The 11,821-nt window shown below is 45.7% G+C and overlaps 1 protein-coding gene across 1 annotated transcript; it reads left to right on the top strand.

The window, feature by feature from the left end:
* The first annotated feature begins 1,035 nt into the window (after positions 1-1,035).
* Positions 1,036-1,688, top strand: LOC123431277. Its single transcript, XM_045115096.1, has one exon. It carries the CDS (start codon positions 1,176-1,178, stop codon positions 1,548-1,550), a length of 375 nt encoding a protein of 124 aa, XP_044971031.1. The 5' UTR covers positions 1,036-1,175; the 3' UTR covers positions 1,551-1,688.
* The last annotated feature ends 10,133 nt before the right edge of the window (positions 1,689-11,821 follow it).

Below are 11,821 nucleotides of genomic sequence, written 5' to 3'. Positions count from 1 at the left end.
CCTATAAATCATAAAAAAGGTTTCAAACAGGAAAATATCTGGACTGGGCCGGCCCATGTAGGCAATTCCTATATTACGGTCTGGGCGTTGGAAAAAGATGCAGCACACCTGTTTGGGCCGGCCCATGCGTGGGCGTCTTATTTTTTAGTTTAGTTTATTTTTATTTTTATTTTCAGTTACATTTTGTTTTTCTACTTTAAATAATTTAGAACTTCAAACAACTTTTCTCAATTTTAAGAAACTGAGAATTTCAAAATAAAATATTTAAAAAAACATATTTTTTTAGAATTCAAAAATACTCAGGAGTTTTAAAAAATGTTTGCATATAAAAAATGTTTAAACTTTGAGAAAATGTCCATAAAATAAAAAAGTCAACGATTTTAAACAAAAGTCCGTGTAAAAATCTTAAAAACAGTTCGTGCCTCTGTTTTTAGTCTCATTTTTTATTTTCATTTTTCTGTTCCATTTTTTAGTTTAAATAATTTAGAACTTTGAAAAACTTTTGCAATTTGTAAAACTGGGAATTTTGAAATAAAAATTTGAAGAAAATATAAAATGTTTGTGAATTTAAAAAATGCTCAGGATTTTTGTAAAAATATTCGCATATTCAGAAAAATGTTCATAATTTTGAAAACAATGGTGGTGAAAACAATAAAAGTCCAGGATTTTGAAAAAAAGTTTGTGTGTTATTTTTTGAGTGCAATTGAAAAAAATGTTTGCTAATTCAAAAAATGTTCATGCATTTCAAGAAATGTCATAAAATTTTAAGGACATAATATAATCAGTATCATTGGATATTATAATTGTTTTTTCTTCCATTGCAACGCACGGGTCCTTTTGCTAGTATATACCAAAGTGAATGTAGCTAGTGAAACGTCTATATCGCCCTTTATACTATTTATGAGGGGTGTATCGAAGCGGGACTAGTGCGCAAATAGTGTAGCAGCCTACAAGTTCTGCAAAAAGTTTCTGAACTTTCCTGGAACTTTCGTTGGGCCCACTTTCGGTGGTATTGCGTTGCCACCATCCCACAGTTTTCCTTCATGTGACGCGCCCCTTCCCCATTACATCACACGCCCATCTCATCTCTAAAGGCTTGAGTACTCGCAGGCCATAGCCGACAGCCATTACCACGCCTCGCACAATTGTCACCAAGCATCCACGAGACCAAGGCGATGTCAATGGCGGAGGAGCAGTACTACGCTGGCCCGCGCGCGGCCCCGCACGGGCTGCTGGTGGCGGTAGTGTTGGGGCTGCTGATTGCATGGCCGCTTTTCCTGCAGGGTGACGGCGGCGAGGCATTCACCGATACCATCGCCGAGCTGCTCGGCCCCGTGGGCCTGCTCCTCCTCCCTGTGGGGCTCCTCATCATCATCAGCCTCCTCTCCTCCGACCGTGGCCCTCACATGCTCGCGTTCGGCGGCTCGCCCGACACCGTGCACCACGTCGGGGGATCTCCCATCGGCCTGGCGCTCATGCTGGCCCTCATCCTCGCCCTCCTCTACTACCGGTCTGCGCTCTTCGGCGGCGGCGGAGACGACGACGAGTAGGCGACTAAGCGCCCGCCACCGCCAGTGGGTTTTAGGTAGAGCTAGCCTGATCTCGGTGTCGCTGGCTGGTTGTTCAGACATGCTGGTAGGCGCTTCAGCAGGCAACAGTAAATAAAAGAGTGAGAAATTTGCCTTTAACCTGTTCCAAGTGCTGCATTCCAATCTTGGTCGTCCAATTGGCATCCATCTCGCCCAAAGATAAAATTAGTTTTTTTTAGAGAAAAATACAAAAAAAGTTGGAACTGAATTTGACCTGATCGGTGCCTTTTTGTTACTCCGCTAGACCTGTTCCAAATGTTGCATTCCAATCTTGCTTGGTCCAACTGGCCTCAATTTCGCGCGCCCAAAGACAAGCAAAAAGTTGGAACTGAATTTGACCTGGTCTCTGTGCCTTTTGAACCGATAGTGAAACAACGCAGCAGCAACTGCCTCGTACCGTGTATAGTGTACTACTCCAAAAAGCTCACGGATTCTGCTGATAGTAGCTGAAAATGAAAACTTAACTTTCAATCTCCAAATAAAGGAAAATAAAATGGCAATTTGAAGTCAATTTCACGGCCGGGATGTTTAATTAGCTGACGAATCCGTGTACTAACAAGTGACCATACACTCATCCTAGGCGCGAACATAGCTTGCTTAGAACTTCGTGGTATCTAATTGTTACTCTTTACAAATGGAAACACGCTTCTCTGTTCTATGTGTACCCGATTGGGGCTGATCAGTTACTCATGAGTGACGCGATGGGGGAGAAAATTATTTAAAAATTGTAAACAACTTATCGAAAATGTGTACCAAAAGTCCAACATCAATCACATTGATACAAAACAGAGGGAAAAAACAAACTGTAAACGACATAGTAACTTATTGTGCTAAGCTATTCTATTTAGTATAGGTAGTAACTATTCCCTTCGTTCCTAAATATAAGTCCTTTTAGAGATTCCACTAGGAGACTACATACGGAAGAAAATGAATGAATCTACACTCTAAAGTGTGTCTATATACATCCGTATGTAGTATTCTAGTGAAATCTCTAAAAAGACTTATATTTAGGAACGGAGGAAGTATGTCATAAGCAAGTGTACTCCCCTAATCTTTTGTAGGGTTTCCCTGTCCTCCGAGGCGATCCTGATTGCCCCCGGAGTCTACCACCGAATCTTGCAGTGCTGCGTCGGGAAGTACCCTGGGCGACCTTGCGCCGCCCCGTCGTGTCCCTTAGGATGGCTGCTCCGTCCGACGCTCAGTCGGGTACGGGTAGCGGAACCAAGGGTGGAAACCCTAACGACCTCGGAGACTTCTTTAGTCAACTGGATCTGGAAGGTGAGGAATCTGATGATCCGATCATCGACGAGGAAGATCCTGAAATCAACAAAAGTGTGCAATGGCACGCGCTAGCCAGAGTTCAAACTGAGAAGAATTTTAGCTAGGCGGCGTTCTTCAAGGACATGAGAGCGGCTTGGAATCCTGGCCAGCAAGTGCGGTTTCGCCCGGTGGGGGCAAATCTTTTCGTTGTCCAAGCCTTCTGCCTTGACGACTAGGAACGTATCATGGAGAGAGGTCCATGGTTATTCAGGAACATGGCAGTGCTTATGGTACCGTTCGACGGGCCGAGCAAGGCCGAGGACCATACTATAGCTCACATGGCTATATGGCTCCAAATCGATAAGCTACCTCGCGCGTATTGCAAGAAGGAGATTGTGGAAACAATAGTTAAGAATGCTGGGAAAGTTTTGGAGGTGAGACTGCAAGGAAATTCCAGAGGCGATTACATCCGTGTGAGGGTTCTCCATGATGTTAGAGGACCCCCTCACAAAGTTTCCTAGCATAGTCAGAGGTAAGGAGAGGCAAGTTTTCGTGGTCAGATATGAAAAGTTGGCTTGGTTCTGCAAATTTTGTGGAAAGATTGGTCATGACTTCAAAGAATGTGGTACTGGGGTTTTTTAGGCTAAGAATCTAAAATTTGGAGACTGACTATATGCCGATCCACCAAACTCCACCCGTCTGGACATGAGAGGGGTTAACAAAGGAGGCATAGAGATGGAGGAGACAAGGGATACTGCTAGTAGCCCTGCCAAACGAGCCCCCTGGGTCCAAACTGTCAGGGAGAAGGGGCCAAGGAAATGCCTCAACATGGACCAAGGCATTGAGAACTCGGGGCCCCATCCCCACAACACAAAATCACTACTTTTAATTGATGAAAAGTCTCATGCAGAGAGGCAGGAAGTTGAATCCCCTGAAGGAAGTCAGGATAGTAAGCGTGCAAAGGTTAGTGGAAAGGATGATGACTAAACCAGTGTATCAGCGGGCTCCCTAGAGGAGTGCCGCCGAGATCAATGAATTCCCTATTTTGGAACTACCGGAGGGCGGGGAACCGTGGGATAGTTCGAGATCTCTTGGCTCTGGTTAGAGCCAATTGCCCAAAAGTCGTCTTCTTGTGTGGGATGAGACAAACATCACGAAAAGTAGAGAAGTTGAGGTGGAGATTGGGACTCAAGGGATCCAAAGGAGTAGACTGTGTCGGTCTTGGGGGCGGCCTTGGCCTTTTTTGGGACGAGTCCTTACAAGTATCGGTGCTCGAGGCGTGCATTCAGTTCATTGATGTAAAAGTATTCGACCCTGGGGCGGATAAAACCTAGAGATCCACATTTGTCTACAGAGGGGTTCAACCCAAATGGAGGCCTCTCGCGACTGCTTGGAAGTGTGCGAGCTAAAGGACCTGGGTTTTTGTGGTATACCTTTCACATACAATAATAGCCAAGTGGGTGCTTGAAATGTGCAGGTGAGGCTCGTCTGGGTGTGCGTTGATGATCTATGGTGGGATATGTTCCCCCATGCCAGGGTGAAGCACTTGGTTTCCCCGGCGTCTGACCACTTGCCTTTACTCATTGAGGTAGAGGTGGACCGAGGAGGTGGACGAGTGGTTCTAGGTATGAGATAATGTGGGAGCGGCATGAAGCACTCCCATGCATCATTGCCAATGCATGGTCCAAGAGAACTGCCTCCGATCTTGGGAAGGTAGCATAGAAAATGCAGCATATGATGACTGATCTGCGGGCATGGAGCAAGGTACATTTCGGCCAAGTGTCCAAGCAAATTGAAAAGATCATAACCGAATTAGAAGCTTTGCAGCTGAATAGTGCAAGTAGAATGCTTATAAGGGATAAGATGGGTGTCCTTGATGAATTACGATATCGGGAGGAAATGATGTGGCTCCACACATCACGCATCAGCTGGCTGAAGGAGGGGGGTCGTAATACAAAGTATTTTCACAGGAAATATGTTTGGCGAGCAAGGAAGAATTATATCCGCAGACTAAAGAAGGCAGATGGAACCTGGTGCAAAGCCCCGGTGGATATGGAGCGCATGTGAGAGTCCTATTTCCACGAGCTATTCGCAAAGGACCCAACTTTATCGCCCGATGAGCTGTTGAACAACATTGATGCAAAGATTACACAACAAATGAATGAGACTCTTGATGCACCTTTCTCTGACAAAAAAGTGGTCGATGCTCTATTCCAGATCGGTCCTCTCAAGGCTCCGGGTCCGGATGGATACCGTGCGCGGTTTTTCCAATGCAATTGGTTGGTTCTCAAAGAGGAGTTGACATCGGTCGTGCTAAAATTCTCTGCAACGGGACACATGCTGGAGGGTGTTAATGATACGACTATAGTTCTGATTCCGAAAATCCCCAACCGTGTGGACCTCAAGAACTTTTGGCCTATTAGTGTATGCAATATGATCTACAAAGTGGTGTCCAAGTGTATGGTAAATAGGCTCCGTCCGCAGCTGTCGGATTTAACTTCAGAGAATCAAATTGCTTTTATCCCATGTCATTTGATCAGTGACAACACTATCATTGCTTTTGAGTGTATCCATCACATAGAATTGATGAACATGACCAATCCTATTGTGCCTACAAGTCGGATCTTTCTAAGGCGTATGATCGGGTCAACTGAGATTTCTTGAAGAAGGCCCTGACTAAATGGGGCTTTTCGGAGGCCTGGATAAAACGTGTCATGGAGTGCATTCGCTCGATTAAATAATCGGTGAAGCTCAATGGAAAATTGTTGAATAAATTATGTCCGAGCCGTGGGCTGAGACAAGGTGACCCTTTGTCTCATTTCTTATTTCTTTTTGTTGCTAACGCTCTATGTGCATTGTTGCATAAGTCCATTCGAAATGAAGGGTTGGAAGCTCTAAAGATTTGTCGGACAGCCTATCTCTCATCTTCTATTCGCGGATGATACCTTATTATTCTTCCGAGCTAGACCAGACCAGGTGACTATTGTCAAGAAGGTGTTGAACACTTATGCGGAAGCGACTGGACAATTGATTAATCCATCATAGTGTTCCATCTTGTTTGTTGACAACTGTCCACCTGCTGTCATCTCGGAGTGGATCAAATTAATCAAAAATATGCTAATATATCCAGCACTAACAAGGGCTTAACTGTCCGATTTAATGGCAACATGCATCATCCCGTTGATTGGTGCGGCATGATGATGTTTAACGCAACTTGTCAATGATCCTCATATTGTCCTATCGAAAGATTGAGCCACAGTGTATTGTGATTAAGTGTTCAGTCAAATCCTCAACGAACTTAGATATTTTTAACTAGGAACAGCCTTGTGCTTAAAAATGTTCACATTTCATTTAGCGAGAGTAAACAAATGCCTAAAGTGTGGGTGCATACTTTTTCTTTTGGAGAAACCGGCCCCTTAAATGCAAAGTAGATGGACGCAGATAATGATTGCGTGTGCATACTTTTATATGAAACAGAATTTTCAGTAATTAAATCTTTTAGATCTGCATCATCGTATTGTGGTAATGATATTTTTTTATCTATTTAATCTTTTTTTAGGTGTGTAATTTTTTTAACAATATTTTATGGAAACCCAATTTTTATCGTGATTTTTTTGCTACAAGTTCATTATTTTCGGTTCTTAGCCCGTGGGCTCCCTGCTCCTATCTCTTTACTTCAGAACACTCCCTAGCTTGTGGGCTTCTCAACTCCTAGCCCAGTTGAAAATCCAAGAAGGAGCCTATGCAGCGTCTGAGATTTTTCTTTTTCTTTCTTGCGTGATGGCGAATTTCACAAAAAATAAATAAATGAAGCGATGGACAAAAGAAGAAAAATAGATATTGGAGATGCGAGGAATCGAACCTCGTGTCTCTATTCCGCATTGAATAATGCTCTACCAATTGAGCTACATCCCCATTTATATCTATTTAAGATATAATATTAAATTTTAAGATATTAATCTTTACTAATAATAAAGAGTCTATTGTTTCTGTCGAAAAACCCGTCGTGGTCGTTTTACAGAAAAGTCCCTTCATGGTTTAGATTCAACCCGCAGTCCACTGTTAAGTGGAAAAACGTTTCGTTTTTTAAAAAGGCCCTAGGCAGCGTTGGGCTGCGTCCGTCCCGTCGTTACCAAGCGCTACCACTCCGGTGCATCTCGCAGTCCGGTCCACCTCCTGCCCCGCCCGCCCCGCATCACCGCTCGTCGCCGACCACCCCCCGTCACCGAGCGTCGCCACCGCCCACCCTCCTCTCGTCGAGATCCCCCCGATCCAAAAATCCATCCATCGAGTCCTCTCCTCGATGTCCAAATCGAGCCTGCCTGCAGCCTCCTTGTGCAGTTGTGCCCCTCTCCTCTGCCTGACCGAGCACCCGACCCGGCCGTCCTTCGTCACTTGCACCCGCGGATCCGGCCGCCCCTTGACTTCCCCGTTGGTTGCACCTCCCTGCGCTGCCGCCCTACCAAGCTCCAATGCTGGAGGATCTCCGTCGCCTAGATCCACATCCCCACGGTCGGAATGGGTACTCCTCGAGGAGCCGTGTATCCTTCGCATCCCGTCGCCTACGACTGTCGATGTCGTCAGATCTGCTCCAGTTTTGAGCACCCCCAATCTTTATCCATGCGAAGCAACAGGTCATGTCTGGCTGGTGCTCCAGTGGTGGATGTTAGACATGCTTTGCACTGCACCACACAGGACCTCGCTCTGAACTTTATTGCACAAACGGTCAACAACATGGTTCTGTTAAGGTGTGTTTGCTTTGAGGATATAGTGGCACGGGATGGGTTGATTCCGTCCGCGGTCCACCATTCCAATGTTTAGTTGAGGATGGAACCGGAATCGGGTGATACTTAGAAAAGGAATATTCCCTATATATGCTTCATCAAGTGATTCCACCAAATCGAAGGAATCACCTGGTTATTCTTCTCTTATTGATAGAAGAAAAAAGAAAACACCTCTGCTAATTGTTAAAATCAAAAATACAATGAAATGTTGCTGGAATTTATATAATATTTTGATTAAAAAAAAGAATAACCCCACAAGGTGAGTTGAGTCATATTCTTCTCATTTCATATCTCCAACCAAACACAAGAATGGAACGAACCCGTGACATTTTTTATCTTCAACCGAACACAAGAATGGAACCAACCCATTCCTTCAGAACGAGACCATGACATGCCATGACTTTTGGTTCTCAAACCAAACACACCCAGTGACCGAGGGACATGCACTCGACAGCGTGGTTTTCAGAAAAATAATTTTTTCCTCAGTTTCTGAATGACCCAGAGACCACGCAAGCATCAATGAAATCACACAGGACAGTTTTATAACATTAGGTCAGATAGAGAAGAGATTTAGACCAACATACTTATGTCTCTCTGATCGGAGAAATACTGGGAATTTAAATAAAGTGCTTTGGTGAGTTTTACCAACTTTACATTTGGTGATTGACACATCAAGTTTTCCGTTGCAACGCACGGTCATATGTGCTAGTATTATACAAATTGAGCTACATCCCCATTTAAGATATTAATATTAATTTAAGATATTAGTATTAATTAAGCATGATTATGAAAAAATATTGGCAGTAAATATCCTAAGAAAAGCATGAGTTATCTCACACAAAAAAAACATGCGTTGTTTTCACCGCGTAAATATCCCAGATTTGACATAACCCAGATAGGCCATGCTCAAACTAATTCCTTCCTAGCAAACGATGGTGTATATCTTTGTAGAATCTTCCAGTTAACGATGACATCGCTGAAGACGGAGCCCTATCATATCGATCCATCCATCATCCCAACGAATGGAGTGATAAACACAATCATGGCCATGAGTGGCAATGCTGCCCTCAAGATGCAGCGTCAGCTTATTAGAGCTTTGTTCACGTCTGATTTTGTCCATTTAGTTCAGTATAAGTGTAGGTCGAATCTCGAGCTGAATCTTCTCGAGGTGTAATACTCTCCGGAATAAGAGCAACTCCAACGGATCGACCCAAACGGACAGCGATTTCGTTCGCTTTTTGTTCTTTTGGGTCGGTCAGGCGGACACGAACGTCCGCTTTCTCAAATGAGTAGGCTCGTGCGCCCAACGCTGACTGAACGTATTTTTTGCGGGCGTGAAAAAAAAACATAATGCATAATTAAACATTAAAAGCCGGCCACGAAGACCGGCGATAGTCCACGCGTCGTGTCCGCATTATATTAAATAAAAATAAAAAAACTAAAACTACGTCCATGCAGCCCTAGTCGTCGTCGTCGGGGCTGGTGAGGTCGACCAACGTTGGCGCAGGGCCGGCCCAGAGGAATGCCGAGTTCCAGAGCGCAGCTGCCTGCGCCTCCGTCGTGTGCCCCGCCGACGCGGGTTGTGCTGGTGGCGGTGGCAGCGCAGCAGCACGGGCACGCTCCTCCTCTTCCGCCTCTCGTCGCTCATCATCCTCCTTCTTCTCCAACTCCATGAGCCGGAGGCCTTCGGCGCGCTCCATCCGCAGGTGCTCCGACCTCCGGTGCTTGAGGTAGGCCTGCTCCTACTGCGGTTAGTGGCGAATCCAGGAATAATTTTTAGATGTGGCGGACCTTACAAAAAAGAAAAACATGTAAAATGTAACTATCCAAAAACACACTAAAATTAGACATATATCACTTTGTGTTATGTGAATATAACTAAAATAAGAAAAAATAGGCACTATGTTGTTTATCCTGCATGTACTGGTGTTTTTATTCGGTAGAGTCTTACAACATTCCCACTAGTTAAGTACTAGTAGCTTGTCCATGCCTAACGTCTAGGTGTATTAGTATATTGATGACTTCAAATTTTTAGGTATGGCAGCTGCGGCTTCGCCACTGGCTGCGGTGTCGCGCCCAGCCAGATGGGCGACGCGCTGACGAACTCCTGGATGACGCCGGTCTACTGGCAGATCTCCCGCGGCAGCGCGGGCTCGGGCTCCGATGGAGGTGGCACGACGCAGTCGCTGACGACCGAGAGTGCGATGGCCTCCGCAAGCTGCTGCTGGTACGCTGCCTCCTCTTCGGCCATGCGCCGCGCTTCTTCCTCGTTGTCGCGGAGGACACCAGTGAGCGCCGCCTGGTAGGCGACATCAGCCTCCTGGTCCTCGTCTCTGACAACAGGCGGGGGCGGCGGAGGGCCTCCTGGCTGCACTTCGCGCACGCCACGGCGGCGCTGCTCCTCGTGCTCCATCGCGAACCACACCTCCCAGTTAGGGGAGTCAGACGCTTACATGGGGTCTCGCCACTGCTCCACCGTCAGCAGACGCCGTCGCTTGGTCACCTCCTCCGCATGCACCCGTGCCGACCGCGGCACGGCCGACACCGGAATCCTCTCCGGATCCAGATGCCAGTAGTGCGACAGCGTGACGTCGGGGTAAGGGACTGGCACACGGTGCTCCCAGTGCCACCGCGCTTGGTGCACCGAAACGCTCACGCGCTGGCGAGGCTGGTGGGAAGACGACGGCGGGGAGATGGCGTGGGGGAAGAGCGGGGCCTTGCCCTTGTTTGGGAAGCCGCCGGCCATGGTGGGCTAGGGTTTCGGTCGCTTGGTCGCCGAGGAGGTGACGAGATGGGGACGGGGGAGGGTTCTGGAAGCAGATGGCGGAACCCACCGCACGCTCGGATTAAAAAAGGCCGGCCGCGGTCGCTGACGTGTGGGCCCGAGGATGACGGCCGTCATAAATTATGTTGACCGTGATGGGTGGGAGCGGACACCGAGGGGCGCGCGTGTCCGTCTCCGCGCAGATACATTTCAGTCCCAAATTTAGGCCGGAAATGGGTTGGTGCGAACGCGTTTTGGCAATGGATCAGCGCGTTGGGCCGTCATTTTTGTCCGCACCGACCCAAACGAACGACGACGAACGAAATGGGTCGCCCCATTAAAATTTCTCCAACGTCTTTGGTCAAGTCCACACGGATGCATGGGTTGACGTTCCCTGCTGGGCTAGTTATATCATTGCCACTGCCATTAGTCCTTCGGTATTGTACAAGTCCACACGGAATACAGGAGATGGAGCACCTTTACCGAAGTTTGTACTGTGGTATAATGCACTCGAGTCCTTATTCCGAGGAACTCTTGTCTCTAGATTATAACCCTATTATAACGAAATAAAACTCACATATTCCAGAAAAAAAAACAAGTGCATGCCAGAATACGTCTTTTTAGAACGAAGCATCCGAGATTAACAGGAAAGACCCTGGAAAAAAAGATCAAGATGAAAGAGCAAAATACCAAGCAGAAAAGATAATAAATACTCCCTCCGTTTCTAAATATATAAGTCTTTTTAAAAAATACTAAAAAACTATATACGGATATATATAAATACTTTAGAGTGAAGACTTGCTCATTTTACTTTGTATGTAAAATCCTAATAATTTTTTTAAAAAGACATATACTCCCTCTGTAAATTAATATAAAAGCATTTAGAACACTATCTTAGTTATCTAAACGCTGTTATATTAATTTATAGAGGGAGTACTTAAAAACGAACGGAGTAAAACGAAAAGAGCAAAGTGAACTCTGGTTTAGCCCGCCGGATCCACTTGCTGGGCTGTCTCCTCATTTATTGGCGATTATGGGCTTATAGTCTGCAGCTTGCAGCCGAATCATGGACCCAAGAATTAGCCCATGCACCGTCGCATAGTTTATTTAATCTTCCTAGTTCCTACTGGCTGATGACAGTTAAATTCTGTAGGGAAAATACGGCGATAAAAAATTAGAGTTGGAGATGCGAGGAATCAAACCCCGTGCCTCTATTCCACATTGATTAGCGCTCTATCAATTGATTAGTACATCCCCTTTCATATGCATTTTATTAATTCAATCCAACTATAAATTAACTGGTTGAAATCTATAAAATTGGGCCACCAGATTTTACGTGGTTTGTTCAGATTTGACAATGTTGCTCAGCGAGCGAGCTAAGGCTTGTTTCTTTAAAAAGTTCTAGGACTTTTTTAGCCCCAACT

Source organism: Hordeum vulgare, chromosome 2H (genome assembly GCF_904849725.1).
Source record: "Hordeum vulgare subsp. vulgare chromosome 2H, MorexV3_pseudomolecules_assembly, whole genome shotgun sequence".
Taxonomy (NCBI): Eukaryota; Viridiplantae; Streptophyta; class Magnoliopsida; order Poales; family Poaceae; genus Hordeum; species Hordeum vulgare.
This window is presented reverse-complemented; position numbering and strand designations above follow the sequence as displayed.

Coding starts and splice junctions, on each gene's coding strand:
- LOC123431277 (XM_045115096.1), top strand. CDS start 1,176: ATGTCAATGGCGGAGGAGCAGTACTACGCTGGCCCGCGCGCGGCCCCG.